The following is a 20,727-nucleotide window of genomic DNA, read 5'->3' on the forward strand; positions in this document are numbered from 1 at the left end:
GATTTCCCTTGAAGACAAACATAAATGCCTTGTGCACACTTGATTACCCACAATGCATTGGAAGAAAGACATCGGAGGAAAAATATCTCCCAAGTAGGGGAGGGAAGGAAACTTGCAGCGTCCTTTCCAGGGAGTAGAGGTTGTTTCTCTTTTTGGCTCGTCCACACTGTATGTTTACGGTCAGGCCTACCGTCCACACTAAGATGCGTCACAAATTAAAACGGAGCTTTGCGAAAACTCTCTTCAAATTGGAGGAATTTGAAAACACCGGTTGAGGGTTTGACCCTGGAGGAAAATTATTTTGAAAACGGAGCTTTTCGGATGATGACGATACGACTACTGTTACATGGCCGTGTCCCGCAAGGACTGGGAACTACCAAATTCACGAACTTGGCCCACATAATAAAGGCAACAAACATCTTATTGACCGAGCTTGGTCGGTCTACTGTGTGACACTAAATTTTTCCGGAGTCTAATTTTTGCGATTTTCCACGATCGACAAAAAACGTTCCCGCAAAAAATTTACTCCACTGGCGAAATTATACATACAAACATCACAAGTATAATCTTGTTGCTGCTATCAGCCACACAAAAGCACGATGTAATTGTGGTAGAGTGACACTGGTTACTGGATTAATGTGTTTTACATCTCCACATGTTGTTTCACTTGTCAATTGCACGCAGTTTAATGAAAATTGATTGCCATTAAACGCGACTTCCCGAAAATCCCAAAAATTAATACCCAGCAAGAAAAACCAGTCTTTTACAATCGCAAAAATTAGGTCCCGCAAAATACAAAAAAATCGTCGATTCACAAAAATTAACTCCCGCAAAAATTTAGTGCCACACGGTAGTCTATATGACAGGCTCGGCAGACCTCACCCATACAGACCCCGTCCTCCCTCCCCCTGCCCACAAAAGTAATGTCGACTGGGAGCTTATTTGTAGCCTGCAGTACAGGCAGATTAGCGGGCTCCAGCGCGATACACGAGCGCGCACGAAGCGCGAGAACGAGCGCGAAGCGCGAGGCGAGAAAAATCCCTCGCGCTTCGCGCTCGTGTATCGTGCTAGAGCCCGCTAATCCGCCTGCACTGTGGGCTACTTATTTGTGACTCATTTGTAATAGCACCGGCGCAGCCCCTTAGCTTACAATAAAACACTAGCATGATGGCATCTAATTTTGGATCCTACACTGTAAGTGAATGTTGTGGAGTTTACAAAACTGCGCGTGGTTTATCAAGTTTGTAATTGGACGCGTATTAAAATCGTGTCCAGAAATAATTGTGTCCATAGTAATTGGGAGGTTAGTGAACCGATGATGTTTTGGTTTCTTTATGTAAAGTGACATCAGACTAGAACACTCGAATAAAAGACATCAGTAAGTTTTATTAGCACTAAATGTTTGACAGCTCATCCTTGAGGAATTTTCCCATGTTATGGATTAAAATACGGCAAACTGCTACATTACGGAGCCTGAAATTAGAAATTCCTCCAGCTGGAGTACATGCAAACACCTAAAAAAAATCCTAACAACACTTTTATACAATGTACCATGATGGAGTTAATCCATTTACCAAAGGATTAAAAGACGACCTAATATTTCCTCTATAAACAAATATCAAATTAAAGACAAAATGAACATTGTCAAGAGGCCGTCAGTATGGCCTTAAATAATTAAACTTGTCACAATGCCACCCTAATGTTCACATGTACAATTTAAGGTTCGAAAGGGAACATTCACATGACCGCACGAACTTCTTACATTATAAATACACAGGCCGGTTGACTCAAGATTTTTTCTCTTGTGCTCGCTTGATCATCTCCAAGTGATCTGCAGCTTGAAAGAACTTATCAAAGAAGATGTCGAGCTGCAAGCACCAGATGTGTAGTTGATCAGGCTGATCGACTTGACTGGGGTCAGCTGGAACTCCAAGACTTGGGCTTTGAACCTCGACTACAAAACAAAAAGACAAGGCAAGAAACAGAATTGATGATACATTCTCAAACTTATTAATTAGGAAAGAGTTTGCAGGCAAAACCTCGAGGAGCACGTAAAATAAAATTCTGCTCTCTTATTCTTACTTATTTTCGGAAGTACTGAACTTCACGATTATCGTGTTTTAGAGAAAAACTCGCGAAAATCATTACTCGCGAAAAAAAAACAAAGAGCGCGAAATTAACGACCAGAATATGCAAGAAAACAATACATGGTCTTTTATGTTCTGAGTCAAGGGCTTGGTGGTAGCTGTTCAATTTCTGTCCTTGAAAATATAGTCTTTACGGTCTCGTTTTCAACTAGTTAGCACTCCTCCTCCGATTTAATTCACTGTTATCTTCAGCTTGTAAATCTGCCAAAACGTATTTTGTATAGCCATCAAATTTTCCATTCGTCAGGGGAGGGGAGACGGGCATTTATAGAGGAAAAGGGTTTGTTTCAATAAGCATTGCCGAAGTGTTTAAAAATATTTTCTGGCCGCAGTGTTTTAGGCAGCGTCCACACTACACAGGAAGAATTTGAAAACGCAGTTTTATCTAACCGGTTAGGCCTACCGTCCACGCTAATCCGTCACGAAAACGGAGCTTTTCGAAGTAGCCCTTCAAACCGCAGGAATTTGAAAACGCCGGATTTGCGTTTTAGTGTAGGCTCGATTACGAGTTCTCGGGAAGCAATGTAGACCGGACACGAGACACCGGCGGAAATCGAGCTAGTTTTGGTGTGGACGAAAAACATTTTGAACGCGGAGCTTTTCGAAAACGATGACGTCACGATGATCACGTGATTTCCCTGCCAGAGTTTTCCTCAAACACAAGTCCAAAATGATCAGTGATTGTTGCGTTTTCAAATTTCTCCGGCGTAGTGCGGACGGAAAACATTTGATGCGTTTTCAGAGTGAAACCTCCGTTTTCACATTTCTCCGGGGGTAGTGTGGACCGAGTCTTAGGTATTGGTGCCCACAAACTGGGGATGAGGAGACATGTTGCAGTGGGACTGAGTAATTGAGAGGAATTTCTGTATTTCTGAGAAATCTGATTACGTGATGAATTTGCCTGTAAAGTTCAAACATACCCAGGTTGTCAGGTTCTCCTTCTTCAAATCCCACAGTTCCAGAAGACTGATTAGCAGCATTTGCACTAGAGTGAACTGATGGGATTCTTTTACTGCCTTCTTGCGAGTTTGGGAGAAGTTCAGTGCTTTTTGCTGTTGAGAGAACAAAAGAAACTACTGTGAGAAATATTTCCCAGATCACAACAAGTAAAACCTGAATATTACATTCAGTAATCATATATGTAATTCAGTGGACAAAATTAACTGACCGATGAAGAGAGGTTTCAGTAAGTGTTAGGTCTATGGTTCAGGCCATGGTTAGAATGAAATATCTGGTCATTATAGAGTGGCAGCCATAGAAGGCAGGTGGCTGTTGGTTGGTGGAGGTTTGCTTGCATTAACACAAACATTGGACCAGGATTGCCTGAAACACTTCAATGCCTTTCAAACTTAAAATCAAGGAGGCTATGCATATTACAAAAACGCTCTTAAACAAACAACATCAGCATGTTTATTTCGCACTTTCCTTTTGATTATCATTGTTAACTTTACATTCTTCAGTCTTCTTTTTGCTTTCAGCACTTCTCTAATCATTTCATCAATAATAGAATAATGGATTCCTTATATAAATCCCACCAATTAATGTTTTTTCCTGTGACTGAAACTGACAATGGATGTGGATCATCCCCAGCATGTATTTTAAAACTGTTTGCATTTACAGAAGGATCATTTCTCGTGTGCTGTTACTTTGAAAATTGTCTGGGTAGCATGCTGCAAATCGTCTCTCTTACCAGAGGCAGTATGCCTGGGAACAGGGGCCTCTCTGCTTTTTGTTGGTGATTCAGCTGATGGTGTGTGAGGAACCTTCGGCTCTGACGTCACAGACATGACTCTGGATACTCTGTCAGGTGACTCTGCACCTCCTGGGGTCTCAGTAGCTGAGTTTGCAGTTGGAAACTGATCTGTTATAGATTCAGATGAAGTCTGTTAGAAAGACAAGTCACAACACGAAAAAGAAAGGACTGTTTGCTTGTATTAACTCCACAGACTCAGACAAACATATCTTGGTGCTTTCCTCCTCTGCAAACCAAACTGAAGTGAAAATAATGTACAATGAAAAAAAAAATAACATTCATGGTCAAGGGACTGGAAAATCAGGAGGTATGTGTCATCCTCATCTTTCTCAACTTCTGAGCAACAATAGGCTTTTTTCCCTCTCACCTTCATCTGGGCTGTCTATCCCTGGTTTTGACGTAGCTGGAGTGAAGCTTGCAGCACTTTGGGACCTGGAAGATGGAACTGGGGTTTCTTTCGGTGAGAGATGTCCTTTTAGAACTGCGTCTGTAACATAGACTGTAGCACAGTCAATAAGGGCTTCAAAAAACTCCAGGAAAGTCATCTCCAGCTCAAGATTACAGAAGTCCTCTTGCGCCAATTCTGGGTTATCCTTGGCAAGAATCTGCAGCACTTCCTTGGGACTCAAGTCTGAATTGATGAGACGGAAGTCACTGAGCACAAACATAAACTGTCTGGATTTAAATATCAGTTCATGTGGGTAGTGCGTGTTTGGAATGCACAAACCACAAAAAATGTCCCAGCTCTTAGACATGTACTTCACGGCTTCAATGGCTCTTTGGGCATCCATAAACAAGCTTCCACCAACTTTGCAAGGATTCTTCATGATGTTTTCTGTGATGAGCTGTGACACACACCAGGGAAGAAGAGGTTCTTGGCCATGGTGGTCCTCATTATAAAGATGGTATGCAATGATGATAATTGCATTCAAAAATTCTCGCATGAGAACCTCATGCTGTGGCTCATGAACATCATTCGTGTTATCTGGTGCAATAGTACGGTCCAACTCTGATATAGTAAAGCCACGATGATGGACTTTACAGTCCTTTAAGAAGCGCCAGAACTGAAGGCGACTCATGACAAAAGTGTTATCGACAGACTCCTGCCGACCAAGGCAAGAGTAGAAACTGTAAATCTTCTTCAGTTTGCTAACATGCCGTAGCATTACGTGGGTGACCCGTTGGAGTTCATCATCCCGCTCATACAAATCAAGATCCCTCTCATCAAAAAGAAGATCAATACTCAAGTTAAGTGGATTTGCAGAATTTTCTAGGGTCATGAAAGGCGATGCAGATCGCACTGGGGTGCCAGGTCGAATTGGAAGCCCAGAGTTCATTATGTCAGGGGTCACCATGCCAGAGGGGTTAATTTCTGGAAAGTCCAACATGTGATCCAGTTCAAAAGTACCTGAAATTGAGAAGGGAAAACTGAAAAGAAGCTGTGGCTTGCTACATGTATCTTACTGAATCAATGAAGTCCTGAGTTTCACCTGGTGGTGAAGATAACCTACAGGCCAGAGTGTCATGATTTACTGGTGTTGAACTTTGATCTTTTTTTTAAGATACATTTAAACCAATCACAGCAAAGCTCTGCCATATTTGAACTGTGATCACATGGCCTGGCATGTGAAGACAGGACAAGGGAGTCAAATCAACCAATGCAAAGAAAGTTTTCACTTTGAAATCTTCGCCGTCTTATTAGGATCTCATAAGATCCTTTGAAGAATCAATAAAATCCTCATCATATCCCAGAGCAATAAGGACAGCAATGAATCTTAGTGCAAAAGTTTGTGGAAAGATCTTAAAAAGTAAGATCTTGGTATGGTCGTTTAAAATCCCTTTGGGTCATTTATGGCTACTTGAAATATCCATGGTAGATCTTTTAGTTCGCCAGTTCTTTGAAGATCTTCAAAGAATGTGTAAGGTTCTTAATGAAAGGAAGGTAATCTAGTATATGCTATGTAGATAATCTACATGTAAATAAACACAGCATAAATCTCTATTTTATATGGTTCCAGGTTACTACACCCTTACCTTCAAATACCAAACCGTTCTTGAATATGTACTTGCCATGGCCATGCTTCATGTTGTTCATCCATTCGCCCACATACCTAGCACCTGTGGCATAGTAAAATGTTCCATGACCATGACGCAGTCCACTCACCCACTCCCCAACATAGTAATTACGCAGGGGGTACTGGGAGCCAGGAACACGCTTCAAATACCAGGAATGTTCTCCGCGGCCATGCTGAACACCATTCTCCCACTGCCCTTCATATCTCTCATTCTTGTCGTACCAGTGCATAGTTCCTGTACCATGCCTGACATTGTCCCTCCAATCTCCTTTGTATATATTCCCTGAGGCATACCTCCTCATGCCAAATCCATGCCTCTTGTTGTTCATCCAGTGTCCATCATAATATGACAAGCCTTCTTTGCCATAGCGCAGAACTCCTTCTCCACAGCGTCTGCCATATTTCCATTCTCCAGTGTATGAAGAAGGAATTGTTCCACAGGTGAATGTGCCGAGGCCATGTCTCAAGCCACCCCTCACTTCACCCTCGTAGGTGCTTTCATCAGTCCAAGTGTACAAACCTGTACCTTCAATGATGTTGTTCTTGAAATCTCCCTCATATCTAATGCCATTAGCCCACATGTATTGCCCTTTCCCGTCCATCAAACCGTTCACAAACGACCCAGAGTACACATGATTACCCCGGAAATAGGCTGTCCCAACTCCATGAAAAAAACCCAGCTCGTTTTTCTCTCCGAGATATGATTCCACAATCAAGTTGGTGAGATGAGGTTCTTGTCGCATGGCATCGTACGGTTCTTTCTTCTTGATGTCATCTCCATCAAGCACATCTTCCTGCGCCTTTGTTTCTGCCTCTTGCTCTTTATCAGCACTGCCTTCTTCGGGCTCTGTGTCTATTGTTTCGACCTGAAGATTTTCAGGCGATTGTTCAGGCATTTTGCACTACTCCATAGACAGGACGAAAACTGTTGCTTCGAGACGAGAACGACATTTTCCCATATCCCGGATGAATGTATCGTTGTTATAACAACAAAATGACACGCGGGCCGAACGCGGGCTCACTTCTCTAACAGCTGCATAATATAATATGGCGACTGGCGCTAGCCCTCTAAGAGATATTGCACTTCCGCGAATTTAGCCGCGACCATGGGCCGAAAATCGAACTGTTGTGGACTCTCGTGGTTCGTCAACGATGGAGTTGGCATTGGATGTGCGGTTTTCACGTATTTACTCATAGCTTATGCTGAGTTTGTAGTAGTTTTTGTGATGTTATTACCAGAGGTGGTGACTGCAACTGGTTTTGCCTGGTTCCACGCCGTCGCTTTCACTCTTTTAGCGTGTCTGGCTCTTGTTGCTCACAGTCGGGCAATGTGTAGCGATCCAGTAAGTGTTCGTGTCTGTAATTTTATCCTACATTTTAGAGTTAGATTGTGTGGCTTTTCGAGATTTTGTTGACAGGTTTATTGTGGCTTTATTTGATTATTTACATGTTGGCTTATTGATGCTTACATATATACAGCCATGTCACGTCCTGTCAAAACGCCGACGTTTCTATTCATTGAAATCCATCTGCTGTAGTAAGTTAACTACACATTGGTCGTTGAAAGTTTTTTGAAGAAAAACCAGAGTATGGAGAAGCATACACCTATTACAAATGGACCAATTTCAATATATTAAAATTCAGCCTAAAACAATCAATCAATCAATCAATCAATAACTTTATTAATGTGTCAAATACATTCTAGCCGAGGATAAAAAAAACCTCTATTAATAGGGGACACATAAAATAAATAAAATAAATTATAAAATTTAAAAACCTAAATTTGATATTTACAATAAAAAAGAGACTAAAATTTAACTTCATTATTTACAGTAATTCCAACAGTTCTAAAATAATTCAATCATAAGTAGATCATGTGCTACATAAAACACAGTTCTCGCATTCATGTCCAATTTTCTGTGAAAGATTAGTTAACGTGATCTGTCTTTTAAAAGATTGTAGAGACGGTAAGTTTTTTAAGTTAGTAGAGAGTCGATTCCACAGCATAGGTCTAATATATCTAAGAAGCTCTGGGGAATGACTACAGCGTTTGTGGGGTTTATTCCTCAGAGCCTCATGGTGAGGTCTATTGTGTTAGGCTGATTTAAAAAAATCAAAATATTTCTATTAGAAGTGTTCCTATAAACTAAACAATTGCAACATACACTTGCAAGCATGTTTTAGCTGGGTACCATACATGTTACAATTTTTCTCAGTACTTCAAAACAAAAAATATATGTACTATAATATAAAGAAGTGTCGTCAGATACTGATTGCCAAAATTACCTGGATGTACTAACTGTACCCAGATTCGCAAATATTGTCCAATCAAGAGCAAAGTCTTCTGCTCTGCTGAGTCATTGACCTGATATGGCTATGACATTATGGTTTGTAGTTTAATAAAGTAATTTTCCATATTAAGTAAATTAAGGATAAAAGGTTTGAAAACTTTTCCACCAACACTAAACTGATGGGTGCTCATCAACTGCCTTAACACAATACTCAGGCTCAAAGCTTGGCGAGCATTTTTCTTTCAAAGTTAATCAGTCTTAGTGTGTGTTTATTCTTTTAGGGAACTATTCCCCTGGGAAACTGTACATCAGAAAATTTGAAGAAGCTACAGTTAAAGGAAGGAGAAGTAGTACTGAGATGCACAAGATGTGAATGTATTAAGATCGATAGAGCCCATCATTGCAGGTATTCAAATCTTGCAGTAACAAGCATCCTTAATGATTAGTAGATTAAAATATTAGGGTATTAGGGTATTTGGGTGTTATGGTATTAGGGTTTAAGGGTGTTAGGGTATTTGGGTATTAGGATATTAGGTTGTTAGGGTGTTATAATATTAAGCTATTAGGGTATTTAGGTATTAGGTTGTTAGGGTGTTGGGGTATTAGGTTGTTAGGGTGTTAGGGTATTAGGGTATTAGGGTTTTAGGGTGTTAGGGTATTAGGGTTTTAGGGTGTTAGGGTATTAGCTTATTAGGGTATTAGGGTATTAGAGTATTAGGGTATTTGGGTATTTAGGTGTTATGGTATCAGGGTTTAAGGATGTTAGGGTATTTAGGTATTAGGATGTTACAGTGTCACGGTGTTATGGTATTAGGCCTGCAGGGTATGAGGGTATTAGGGTGTTAGGGTGATATGGTATTAGGGTGTTAGGGTGTTAGAGTGTTAGGGTTTTAGGGTATCAGGGTGTTATGGTATTAGTGTGTTAGGGTATTAGGGTGTTAGAATATTATAGTATTAGGATATTAGGGTATTACAGTGTTATGGTATTAGGGTTTTAGGGTATTAGGGTATTAGGTTGTTAGGGTTTTAAGGTATTAGGGTGTTAGGGTATTAGGGTGTTGGAGTGTTAGGGTATTACAGTATTACTGTATTACGGTATTGGAGTATTGGGGTAGTAGGGTGTTAGGGTGTTAGAGTATTAGGGTATTAGGGTATTAGTGTATTAGAGTATTAGGGTATTAGTGTGTCAGGGTATTAGGGTGTTAGGGTATTAGGGTGTTTGGATATTTGGATATTAGGGCATTAGTGTATTAGGGTATTAAAGTATAAGGGTATTAGGGTGTTTGGGTGTTAGTGTGTTAGGGTATTAGGGTATTGGGGTATTAGGGTATTACTGTATTAGGGTGTTGGAGTGTTAGGGTATTACGGTATTACGGTATTATGATATTACGGTGTTACGGTGTTACGGTATTATGGTATTATGGTATTAGAGTATTAGGATATTAGGGTATTAGGGTGTTAGTGTGTAAGGGTATTAGGGTGTTAGGGTGTTAGGGTATTGGTGTGTTAGGGTGTTAGGGTGTTAGAATATTAGAGTATTAGGGTGTTAGGTTATTAGGGTATTAAGGTATTGGGGTATTAGGGTATTAGTGTATTAGGGTGTTGGAGTGTTAGGATACTACGGTATTAGGGTATTAGGATATTAGGGTGTTAGTGTGTTAGGGTATTAGGGTGCTAGGATGTTAGGGTGCTAGGGTGTCAGGGTGTTAGAATATTAGAGTATTAGGGTATTTGGATATTACGGTATTAGGGTGTTATGGTATTAGTGTGTTAGGGTATTAGGGTGTTAGGGTGTTAGGGTATTAGGGTGTTAGAATATTAGAGTATTAGGGTATTTGGGTATTAGGGTATTAGGGTGTTATGGTATTAGTGTGTTAGGGTATTAGGGTGTTAGAATATTAGAGTATTAGGGTATTTGGGTATTAGGGTATTAGGATGTTAGGGTGTTAGGGTATTAGGGTGTTAGGGTATTAGGGTGTTAGAATATTAGAGTATTAGGGTATTTGGGTATTAGGGTATTAGGGTGTTAGGGTATTAGTGTGTTAGGGTATTAGGGTGTTATGGTATTAGTGTGTTAGGGTATTAGGGTGTTAGGGTATTAGAGTATTAGGGTATTAGTGTGTTAGGGTATTAGGGTGTTAGGGTATTAGTGTGTTAGGGTATTAGGGTGTTATGGTATTAGTGTGTTAGGGTATTAGGGTGTTATGGTATTAGTGTGTTAGGGTATTAGGGTGTTAGGGTATTAGGGTGTTAGGGTATTAGTGTGTTAGGGTATTAGTGTGTTAGGGTATTAGGGTGTTAGAATATTAGAGTATTAGGGTATTAGGGTATTAGTGTGTTAGGGTATTAGGGTGTTAGGGTATTAGTGTGTTAGGGTATTAGGGTGTTAGGGTATTAGGGTGTTAGGGTATTAGGGTATTAGGGTATTAGGGTGTTAGGGTATTAGGGTGTTAGGGTATTAGTGTGTTAGGGTATTAGGGTGTTAGGGTATTAGGGTGTTAGGGTATTAGGGTATTAGGGTATTAGTGTGTTAGGGTATTAGGGTGTTAGAATATTAGAGTATTAGGGTATTTGGGTATTAGGGTATTAGGGTATTAGGGTGTTAGGGTATTAGGGTGTTAGGGTATTAGGGTGTTAGAATATTAGAGTATTAGAGTATTAGGGTATTTGGGTATTAGGGTATTAGTGTGTTAGGGTATTAGTGTGTTAGGGTATTAGGGTGTTAGGGTATTAGTGTGTTAGGGTATTAGGGTGTTAGGGTATTAGTGTGTTAGGGTATCAGGGTGTTATGGTATTAGTGTGTTAGGGTATTAGGGTGTTAGGGTATTAGAGTATTAGGGTATTTGGGTATTAGGGTATTAGGGTGTTAGGGTATTAGAGTATTAGGGTATTTGGGTATTAGGGTATTAGTGTGTTAGGGTATTAGTGTGTTAGGGTATTAGGGTATTAGTGTGTTAGGGTATTAGGGTATTAGGGTATTAGTGTGTTAGGGTATTAGGGTATTAGGGTATTAGTGTGTTAGGGTATTAGGGTGTTAGGGTATTAGTGTGTTAGGGTATCAGGGTGTTATGGTATTAGTGTGTTAGGGTATTAGGGTGTTAGAATATTAGAGTATTAGGGTATTTGGGTATTAGGGTATTAGGGTGTTAGGGTATTAGTGTGTTAGGGTATTAGGGTGTTATGGTATTAGTGTGTTAGGGTATTAGGGTGTTATGGTATTAGTGTGTTAGGGTATTAGGGTGTTAGGGTATTAGGGTGTTAGGGTATTAGGGTGTTAGGGTATTAGTGTGTTAGGGTATTAGTGTGTTAGAGTATTAGGGTATTTGGGTATTAGTGTGTTAGGGTGTTAGGGTATTAGGTTATTAGGGTATTAGGGTGTTAGGGTATTAGGTTATTAGGGTATTAGGGTGTTAGGGTATGAGGGTGTTAGGGTATTGGTGTATTAGGGTGTTGGAGTGTTAGGGTATTACGGTATTACAGTATTACGGTATTAGGGTATTACGGTATTATGGTATTAGGGCATTAGGATATTAGGGTATTTGGGTATTGGGTATTAGGGTGTTAGGGTTTAGGTTGTTCGTGTATTAGGGTATTAGAGTATTTGGGTGTTAAGGTATTAGGTTTTAAGGCTGTTAGGGTATTTGGGTATTAGGGTATTAGGTTGTTAGGGTGTTATGGTATTAGGGTTTTATTACTATGATCGTGCATGACAGATAGGCATGTGGAGAACCAATCACAGTTGAGAAATTGTTATAGATATGATGAACAATGTTGTATGGCTTGATAATTATTTAAAAACAAAAAAAAACGGGTGCTAGTTGTTTAACTGTTTATTAATTATCAATTGTATAAATAATTAAAAAAGTTAAGCAATAAGAGTAAGCTGTTTTCAAGTTGCCTTTACCTCTGTACAGTGTCAAAACAAGTCTTGGTGCACAACCTTTTCTTGCATGTTTGTTGTCTTGCAAATCAAACTCATTTCCATATGCAAGGTTTTGTACCAAGATTCATTTTCAAAAGGAGGTAAAAAGAAAGATGGAAATGGCGTATTATTGTACCTAGGTGTTTTTTACCAGCAAACAATATTCTGTGGACCAAGCATAGTAAAAGTTTTGGGTGTGACTAGTTGCAAAGACTAGTTTAGTTATGCAGTTTTCAAAGTGATGACCTATGGAAGTTGAACAAACCGTTGCATATAATAATTATTGTACTGGATCAACATAGATGAAGATTTTGGGAAAATAAAAATTTTGCACAAAAATAAGACCAACCAGTTTGCTTGAAAACATAGCAGTCACAGGGTTTAACTATATTTAAATAAAAATGTGTTAAGTAACTGTTAATGGTAATTGGGAATAGAAGGGGGATATAATTCATGGTAGGGCATATATATAGGTTGCTTTTATTTACTTCCATTTGCTTGTGGTTAGCATTTATATACTGTGTTTGCTTGCAGTTAGCATTTATTTACTGCTGTTTGCTAACAGTTAGCATTTATTTACTACTGTTAGCTTGCAGTTAGCATTTATTTACTGCTGTTTGCTTGCAGTTAGCATTTAAGGGGTGAAGGGGAAAGCAACTATACAATGTGTCCTTACATTCATTATATTCCATAGAATGCTTTGTTATTAATAATACGTTCATAACAAGAACTGAGATGTGTACAGTCTCCTATTTTTGTGGAGTATTTGTTAAGTTCATTTGTAATTACTGCTTGGACTAGCTACCTTTTTGTTTTTTGTTGTTTGGAGTAGGGGTGGAGGGAAAGAGAGCTTGCCAGGATGTCTTAGACTTTTGATTAAACCTCTCCTGAAAACTAGCCTGTGCTATAGCAGCCCTTCCTGAAAAAAAGTGGCAGAGAAAATCTGTGTGTTGCTGTTGACAATCATGTTCCTTGCATAAATTATCCATGCATTATAACCATTTCTGCAATCAGTGTAACAACAGCCAATGTGACATGCAGAGACAACAAAGGAACTTGTTCTCGTCATGTGACCGTGCATGAGACAATATTTAAAGACCTTTCATAGAAAAAAAACAGACCACTCATGGAATAATTTTGTTGCCATAAAATGCTGAGTCCCTATGTTAAATTACCAGGCTTTTACACTTCAAAATTCTAAATCTAAATCTCACTCAGAAAGTGCAACAAATTTCCATTGCAGGGCAGGAAAAAAATTTTGAATTCCAGTTGCCCAGTGGACCAGTACATTTGCACTTTTCAGTTGCCCCTACTAAATTTAACTTTCCCAATTTAGGTGTGCAATGAACACGAGCGAAGAATTCTTGGATTTTAATTCAGTCTATGCTTTCAACTTATTGTTTTGCTCATCTTGCAGTCATAATTTTTGCAATTTTTTTTGATTAAAAATGATCACTAACACGACTACTGAGGCTAATTTCACTTGCCCACCAGACCACACTTCCATTTTCACTTGCCCCAAAAAAGAGCAAAATTTACTTGCCCTGAGCAATCAGACCTAGGTTTTTTCCTGCCCTGCATTGTAGTCTCAACAGCCAACTCTCAAGGTCACAGTCTGCTTGACCAATGAACATAACCCTTCATAAACTGCAAGAAATTGATGTAACAATGGCAACTGAAAGCCTTAGATTATTGCTGGAGATTGTCACACTGTTATGCTGACTTGTTTGTTTGTTTGGTGTTTTTCATAAATTCAGCACATGTCAGAGGTGTATTAGGTAAGTCCTTTGTTTTCCTACAGTCTTAAAAAGAGCATGTGGCCATCGGTATCCAATATGGTTGATGAAATTGTACTTGATTTACTATCTGTGTCTGAAAAGAAAAGGTCAAATACACAACTTATGCAAATTTTAAAGAGAAAGTCTGAAGTGTTCCATTATATTTTTGAGATCAGATAAAGCTGATTGCTCATCTTTGCCATCAGTTTATGCTGATGTCCATACCATGAAATAACAACAGCGTTGCTGGTGATCCAGGACTCTGGTTTTGATTCTACAGTTCATCCTAGTCTGTATATTTGTTGCAGGTCAAAATGAAATTAAGGTTAAAATGATTTTAAACTAGTTTGATTCTCAATTTCCTTTGTCTTCTAACCCTAATTATTCATGATCCATGAATAATTAGGGTTAAGAGACAGAGGAATTTCATTTTAACCTGAATTTCATTTTGACCTACAACATATATATTCTCTCTTGTCTTCCAAGGACTTCTGTGTGGGGTCACATATCACCATATCAGACCCCCTGGGCTGAACATGCAGTGACCAGAATTAGTGGAACTTGCCTCCCTTTGTAGGAAATATACTTGGAATAAATGAAGGATTAATGTTACAAAATATATGATCACAGCTTCATCTAGTAATTACCTTGTCCATCCAGTTTTTTATACATTGTCTAAAACATTCTCACTTCCTTTCAGGAAAATGGATCACCACTGTCCATGGTACGTAAAGAATATTTTTATCGTAACATTAGCCAAGGTAACAACCACCTGAGAGAAACAATCATTCAAGAGTAGCAATAAAATTTCGTAGTTGACACCATAGTAAATTGTTATTGTAACAAAAGGAAAACCCTCCTTCAATTGATTTTAAATTTGACAAAAAAATATATTAGGTTTTGTCTTACAAGTCACTGGATGAGTTCAGCACTCTACATATATACATCCCTGTCATCTAAAACAAACTCGTCAATATTAAGTTTGTTTTTCTTCTTACAGGATAAATAATTGTGTTGGTGAAGACAACCAGAAATTCTTTGTTTTATTTACAGTGAGTACTTTGCTTGTTGAGAAAGAGTTTATTGATTCAGAACGTTATTTATTGTGGCACTAGTAGTTGAATCTAGTGATGAAATTTTTGAATGCAATCCTTTTCAGCTCTACATTTGTGCAATATCAGTGTATGCCTTGGGTTTAACAGTTAGACAAATCCTGATTTGTACTGATAAAGAATGGAACGGTGAGTAACAATGCTTAGTAACAGTGAATTAGAATTAGGTTACAACCCTCACTGAATGGCCGCTCAGATTAAGAGGTCAATCAATTTTTGAATTTGCCTGAACCTTCTCTTGTGTTTGCATGAAGCTATCTAGTAAGCAATTTATTGTGCAAAATTTTACATCTCTCTTAAATCTACTGTTAGGCGTTTATCCAGTGGGCATCCAAAATGTGCTATAGGGCCTGCTCAAAAGAACAAATTATAAGACAACATATGAAAAATAAAACGATTTTCTTCAATAAGTGGCCATCCACAGGATGCCTGGACACCCATCTGGCTAAAAGCCTGTCTACTAATGTTCTAACAAGAATGTTGTTCTCTGATTGGCTACACTACTCACTATCTATTCTGTTGTAGATAGTGAGTAACCTAGCAGTGTGTGGTTGTAAGCTAAATGGTAACTGCTTCTTTGCCTTTTTGAAGCGTGTGTGAAGAGGATTTTTATAACGTTTTGAATGACCAGTGGGGCACAAATGCATGATTGTTGACTGGGCGGTGCCCTCGTCAACTATCATGCCTTATAGTTCACCACCAAATTTTCTCCGATTCTGATTGGTTTAAACTGATCACGTGACGCGATAGTGTTCATCCGCGGTGAGACACTATCAGCCCATAGTGCCCGTCCGCGGAAAATACCCGGATGATGTTCTTAAAACTAGCATATTTGTTTTACGAACATCAAATTTCCTCGGGGCAACTATCAGCCGATAGTTCCTCGACAGAAACACTCTATTGTTTAAATAGACATTACAAGCACAAAATCTTTTTTGAGGGGAGGAGGTGCATTTAAACAGGCTATAATATTGTGTTATTGGATGTAATCTTCAAACAGTACAAATGAAAAAGAAAGAAAAGAGAGAAAAGTCCTTCAATTAATACTTAATTGACACTCTCCTCCCATTTCCTAGAGGACATTTCTTACAAAGCTGTTGTTGGAGAAAGTATTCTGCACAATAATTGATATCGTGAATGAATTATTTGTGATACATCAGTGTAACACCAACCTTCTCTTTTCCCTTTCAGCAGATTGTACCTTTATACCAGTGGCCTCTGCCATTTTATTGATGATTTTTCTAGTGTTTGAGGGATTGCTGTTTGGAATTTTCACTCTTGTTATGTTCTGTACACAAGTCACGTCTATAGTGAAGGATGAAACGGTAAGTTCACTCTCAAAAGGAAAAGTAGGTATGATCGTACAGACATATTTTTTTCATGTAATACTGCACTGCATTGTACATTTTCCATGCTTTTCTGATTTTGAGTAGCTAGCTTTCTTTGGTGGAAAAGGGCTTTTATGGATGGAGATACATGTACTGTTGAGCTGAAGAGGAATTCGTGTGTTACGAGTCTCGTAAACCGCTAACTTTGTCCGTATTTTCAAAAGAGGAAGCTTAAGTCAGCAAGCAGAATGGCGACTTTGGCCACACATGCCCGGGAAAGACTCCCTTACAAAAACATAGCGGGTGCTCGTCGGAAATTTTTAAGAAATCTCTTAAAAAGTACCAGTCAGTCAGTCAGTCAGTCAGTCAGTCCGTCAGTCAGTCGGTTGTGTTGCAGAATTTAGCGAATTATTCGTAACGTACATGCAGAGCCATTGAACTTATCTTCCACATTTTGCTCTGCCCATGGTTTGCAAAAGCCTTAAAATTTGAGGAAGCCAATGGGTTACACCTTAGCCAATCAGCCAATCAAATGTTCCCACTGACCCGTTGTTTGTGTTCATGATCGGCATGCTGAACTTCTCTGCCCCGATGTGTAGGTTCGTCTCTTGTTTCATCAGATTACACAGCCGTGATGATTCCCGCTATCGTGCCCATCTTTTTTTAATATTGTTATTTATTTTTCCAACAGGGAATAGAGAATTTAAAGAAGGAGAGAGTAGCAAACAAGACTTCTGTGTAAGTTCAATCCTCTGTCGTTTCTTTTAGATGGCCGTGAGTTGGATAAGCCTTTTGGTAACATTTCCGAATTAGGAGCATCTATCCCAATCCAGCAATAAGAAGTTTCTTCCTCGTTTTAGTACAGTTTTGGGACGTTACATTATGCCTAACAAACTCCCACTAAAATTCGGACCGTTTTATGGTAGGTATAGCAATTTTTCAGCCTCTTTCTGTCTGTATTTCTTTTTCCTCCTATTTTGATCCTTCCCAATATTTTAACTTTTTCTTCGGTTACAGTAAAAACCGCGAGCACTGGAAATATTCTTAGAATCTTTATAGTGTTGCGTCAAATAAAAAACTAAATTTAAAAAAGAAAAACAAGACTAAACTGCTGGTGAAAGTGTTAAAAGAGTACACTAAACAAGTATGCACTATTAGACAACTAGAAAATTGACGTTTTCTTCAACAATTTCGCTTGAAGTCTGTCTATCTGGAAGCTCACATAAGCGGCCTTAGAGTGTAAGGTATACTACAATCACTTATTGCCAGACTTACACGGACAAGAAGCGAACTAAACTCTGATCTTCGTTCTGTTTCAGGTATGAAAATCTACAAGATGTGTTTGGAGGGTATTTTTCTATTTCGTGGTTTTCTCCATTCTCGTCAGCCCCGTCTCGGCGAGCAAACTTCACATTTCACGATGTCTAAACCAAGCCTCACTCATATAAATAACTGTATCACAAGCAACATGTCATTTTGTACAATGGTGATTTGTCGCGAGAGCAAAGCTCAAACGTTCCACCTGCTTTTCCAAAAGGACCAACCTACTGGCAGAAGTTCTTTTTCCAGAACCGATCATCTTACAGCTTGTCTGTTACTGCAGCCCAATTCTCCTCACAAGTGCAAGAACCGTTGTCGAAAGCGCCTTTTACTGAGCTAAGCCGGAGGAGCAAGTACCGTTTTGGGGGAAATCGTCTTTGAAGGATTCGGAGAGTGTCCGATTCTTCTCACCCAATCAGACGACAGCACGAGCACTCACGAGTGCTACGAACGTTGCCACGTCAGCATGACGCAATGAGGAGATCCCTTGTTGCTTAGCAACTTTGATGACGTAAGGCCGCTGTCTCATTAGGGAGCTCAAGCATGCCAACGAGACCGTTACCAAACCAAAGAGTTAGTTTTCAGCCGTTGTCTCCAAAACAACAATGTGAAATGATCAAACTCGAAGTATGTTGGACAACGTGAACCACGACAAGTAATTTTTCGTATTTCGTTTTGGAACTGAACGCTGTCATTACATACTTAGCTTAAGAGGTTTTTAAACCAATAAGCGTACTGAAGAGATCTAGATAATTGCAAGTTTCGAAGGTAGAATATAAATTCATTGTTTACCACGTGTCGTCTTCGACGTCGTTGTCATCAATGCTTAAGCTCCCTTTTGAATTCTTCTTGGAGACGGGATTTTCGCTAAAATCAAGTACTTGTTCTCATGAAATATTTTAAAAGTTCCTTTTCACACGAAAGCAAGCATTTCTTGGCTTTCTCTTATACTTACTGGCCGTACGTTCGCACGCTAAAGATGTCTACTTTATAAAAAAACAAGTCAGAATATATTTCACCCAGAAACTTGACGTTTATTTTAGAACTTGCTTTTCAATTTGATTGTTTTTTTACAGCGGCGATTTGTTACCATGCCAACGACATAAATGAAAGCTGTGGAAAACTACAAAATATCTACATCGAATCCAGGTAACCGCATGCTGTGAAAAAAACATGGACATTACATGCGTAGTTATTGGGAATAAACGATTTGAAGACTAAACCCGTATCAAATAAAAACGTCATTTTAAACCTTTAGTAACGATTGCTCGAGGCTGCAAAATTTTAGTGGTATTTATATATTCTAGGAATAGTATGTTTTAACTTATAGAAAAGATGTATGCTAACCTTTAGGATTTCCCGTTAAGAATATAATTTGAATGGAAAAGGTGTGAACAAAACAAATCGAAACTCTTCCTTAGTCGTCAATGTAATGATGTAATGTCAGTTCAGCTCTTGAAAAGACCAAGAGTTTAACTCGGCGCCTGCGTGTGTTGTAAGCGTATTTAAAGTTAACAGTAATGAAGGACACAAACTTCAGTTTGTGTCTTAATAAATAAACTAGTCTGTTGAATATTGACAGTTTACCATTCTACTGTTGTTGTTGTTGTTGTTGTTGTTGTTGTTGTTGTTGTTGTTGTTTTAACACATTGATACCTCAGAGGTGTAATTCACCTGCCTGTTTGAATGAGCTCAGTCACGGTATTTATTTTAGGTCTTTTAGCTCCAAAAAAAAAATACCTTTAAATAAAATGAAACCTGAAAATGATCGTTTGCTAAGATAGAAGAACACTAAAGAGATAATAATAAACCATATTGGAACAAGGACGGTTAAGTATGGAGAAGATTCACGCGGATTGAAAACGGCGACCTTGAAAAAATTTAGCCTAAACTTTTCAAGACGCGCAAACCGTGACGTAGCTCATGACTTGTCCTGTTTGCTTTCTCGGTTAACCCAAACTCGTCTTTCCTTACTGCCCCAGGATATGGGTAGAGAGACCCTGGGAACAAGACAAGTGATGGTGGTTTCTGTGGCCGTATAAATCACATGTTACGGTTTATCGTAATTAAATATAGGGATTTTATACTACAGCTCTACGTAAAGGTTATGCCCAGGTTGGATAACTGAATTTCCGTGAAACCGTAAACTAAGGCAATGCATGTTGTTTAGCCGGTCAAAAAACCCTCGGAAACTACTTTTTCCGCGGTAACCATCAATACATATTATAGGACGCGCTGAACTGCTGAACCCAAGGTATTTCAGATCGACAACAGGGGCCCGTTTTTCGAAGGTCCCGAAAAGTTTTCGCACCCGGAAAGCCATATCAAAATCTCGAGCCTTATGATTACATAGCTGTTTTATTTAATATGACCAGAAGTTCACTTCATACAAGAAGTTTCAGGCGTAAAAAAACCTTTCTGTTTTTAATACAGATAATGTAAAACCGAAAAGTTTCCCGGGCTTTCGAGAAACAGACCCCAGAACACAGTTTCTCTCTCTCCTCCGCAGAGGTTCGAAATGTTCGCTATAGAAAGCCGCTGTGCGAGGTGAGTGCAGGCGCAAAGTCAAATAGGGGTGGCGAATGGTAAATGCGAGACTTTGCGAGACGACGAGATGAGCGTTTTTCTTTGCGAACCCGAGACATTTTGAGTTCTTCAATTGCGAGACCGAGACTTTAAAGTGTTTTAAATGCGAACTCAAGACGTTCAGGTTCTAAGATATTGTGATGTCATTTCACTTTATAAAAAAAAAATAAACAACTCGGTACTTAACGACTTTCTTAGCCTTGAAAAAAACGAGACTGCGAGACGCACATAACCGCTAAAAAACGAGACTGCGAGACCCGTGAAATTCGGCGAAATTTTGCGAGACCATAGGTTTTTAAAGGACCATTCGCCACGCCTTCAAATGGATCGATCGAGCCTTCACGTAACTCTGCGTCTGCATTCATATCGTTCAGCGGGTTTTCCCCACCCGAAAAAATCCTTTGAGCCTCTTCGG

At 39.1% G+C, this 20,727-nt stretch overlaps 2 protein-coding genes across 4 annotated transcripts; one reads left to right on the forward strand and one right to left on the reverse strand.

Moving 5' to 3' along the window:
- Positions 1 to 128: 128 nt before the first annotated feature.
- LOC145465894 (radial spoke head 10 homolog B-like) lies at positions 129 to 6,949 on the reverse strand. 2 transcript variants are annotated; one of them, XM_081449657.1, is made up of 5 exons: positions 5,935 to 6,949; positions 4,268 to 5,308; positions 3,838 to 4,008; positions 3,068 to 3,199; positions 129 to 1,954 (listed from the first exon to the last, which is right to left on the reverse strand). In XM_081449657.1, exons 1-5 carry the CDS (start codon positions 6,869 to 6,871, stop codon positions 1,788 to 1,790), a joined length of 2,448 nt encoding a protein of 815 aa, XP_081305783.1. In that variant the 5' UTR covers positions 6,872 to 6,949; the 3' UTR covers positions 129 to 1,787. The 2 variants fall into 2 exon arrangements, with proteins under 2 accessions (XP_081305783.1, XP_081305782.1); XM_081449656.1 differs by lacking the exon at positions 129 to 1,954 and having other exon boundaries at positions 1,993 to 3,199.
- A 48-nt stretch (positions 6,950 to 6,997) lies between these two features.
- On the forward strand, positions 6,998 to 19,303 carry LOC145465897 (palmitoyltransferase ZDHHC3-A-like). Of its 2 annotated transcripts, none has more exons than XM_081449659.1 (9): positions 6,998 to 7,318; positions 8,548 to 8,672; positions 13,946 to 13,966; positions 14,667 to 14,690; positions 14,967 to 15,018; positions 15,126 to 15,207; positions 16,270 to 16,403; positions 17,098 to 17,144; positions 17,726 to 19,303. In XM_081449659.1, the coding sequence occupies exons 1-9, from the start codon at positions 7,082 to 7,084 to the stop codon at positions 17,832 to 17,834; spliced, it is 831 nt and encodes a 276-aa protein (XP_081305785.1). In that variant the 5' UTR covers positions 6,998 to 7,081; the 3' UTR covers positions 17,835 to 19,303. The 2 variants fall into 2 exon arrangements, with proteins under 2 accessions (XP_081305785.1, XP_081305786.1); XM_081449660.1 differs by having other exon boundaries at positions 16,273 to 16,403.
- The last annotated feature ends 1,424 nt before the right edge of the window (positions 19,304 to 20,727 follow it).

The sequence above is a fragment of the Orbicella franksi genome, chromosome 13 (genome assembly GCF_964199315.1).
Source record: "Orbicella franksi chromosome 13, jaOrbFran1.1, whole genome shotgun sequence".
Taxonomy (NCBI): domain Eukaryota; kingdom Metazoa; phylum Cnidaria; class Anthozoa; order Scleractinia; family Merulinidae; genus Orbicella; species Orbicella franksi.

What these genes read in the sequence shown, in the direction of transcription:
- LOC145465894 (XM_081449656.1), bottom strand. Translation starts at nt 6,871, where the DNA reads ATGCCTGAACAATCGCCTGAAAATCTTCAGGTCGAAACAATAGACACA. An exon ending in GAACGGTTTGGTATTTGAAG is followed by an intron (nt 5,309 to 5,934) that starts GTAAGGGTGTAG and finishes TCTCAATTTCAG; the next exon opens with GTACTTTTGAACTGGATCAC. An exon ending in GATAGACAGCCCAGATGAAG is followed by an intron (nt 4,009 to 4,267) that starts GTGAGAGGGAAA and finishes AATCTATAACAG; the next exon opens with ATCAGTTTCCAACTGCAAAC.
- LOC145465897 (XM_081449659.1), top strand. Translation starts at nt 7,082, where the DNA reads ATGGGCCGAAAATCGAACTGTTGTGGACTCTCGTGGTTCGTCAACGAT. An exon ending in ACATGTCAGAGGTGTATTAG is followed by an intron (nt 13,967 to 14,666) that starts GTAAGTCCTTTG and finishes ACTTCCTTTCAG; the next exon opens with GAAAATGGATCACCACTGTC. An exon ending in ATGGATCACCACTGTCCATG is followed by an intron (nt 14,691 to 14,966) that starts GTACGTAAAGAA and finishes TTCTTCTTACAG; the next exon opens with GATAAATAATTGTGTTGGTG.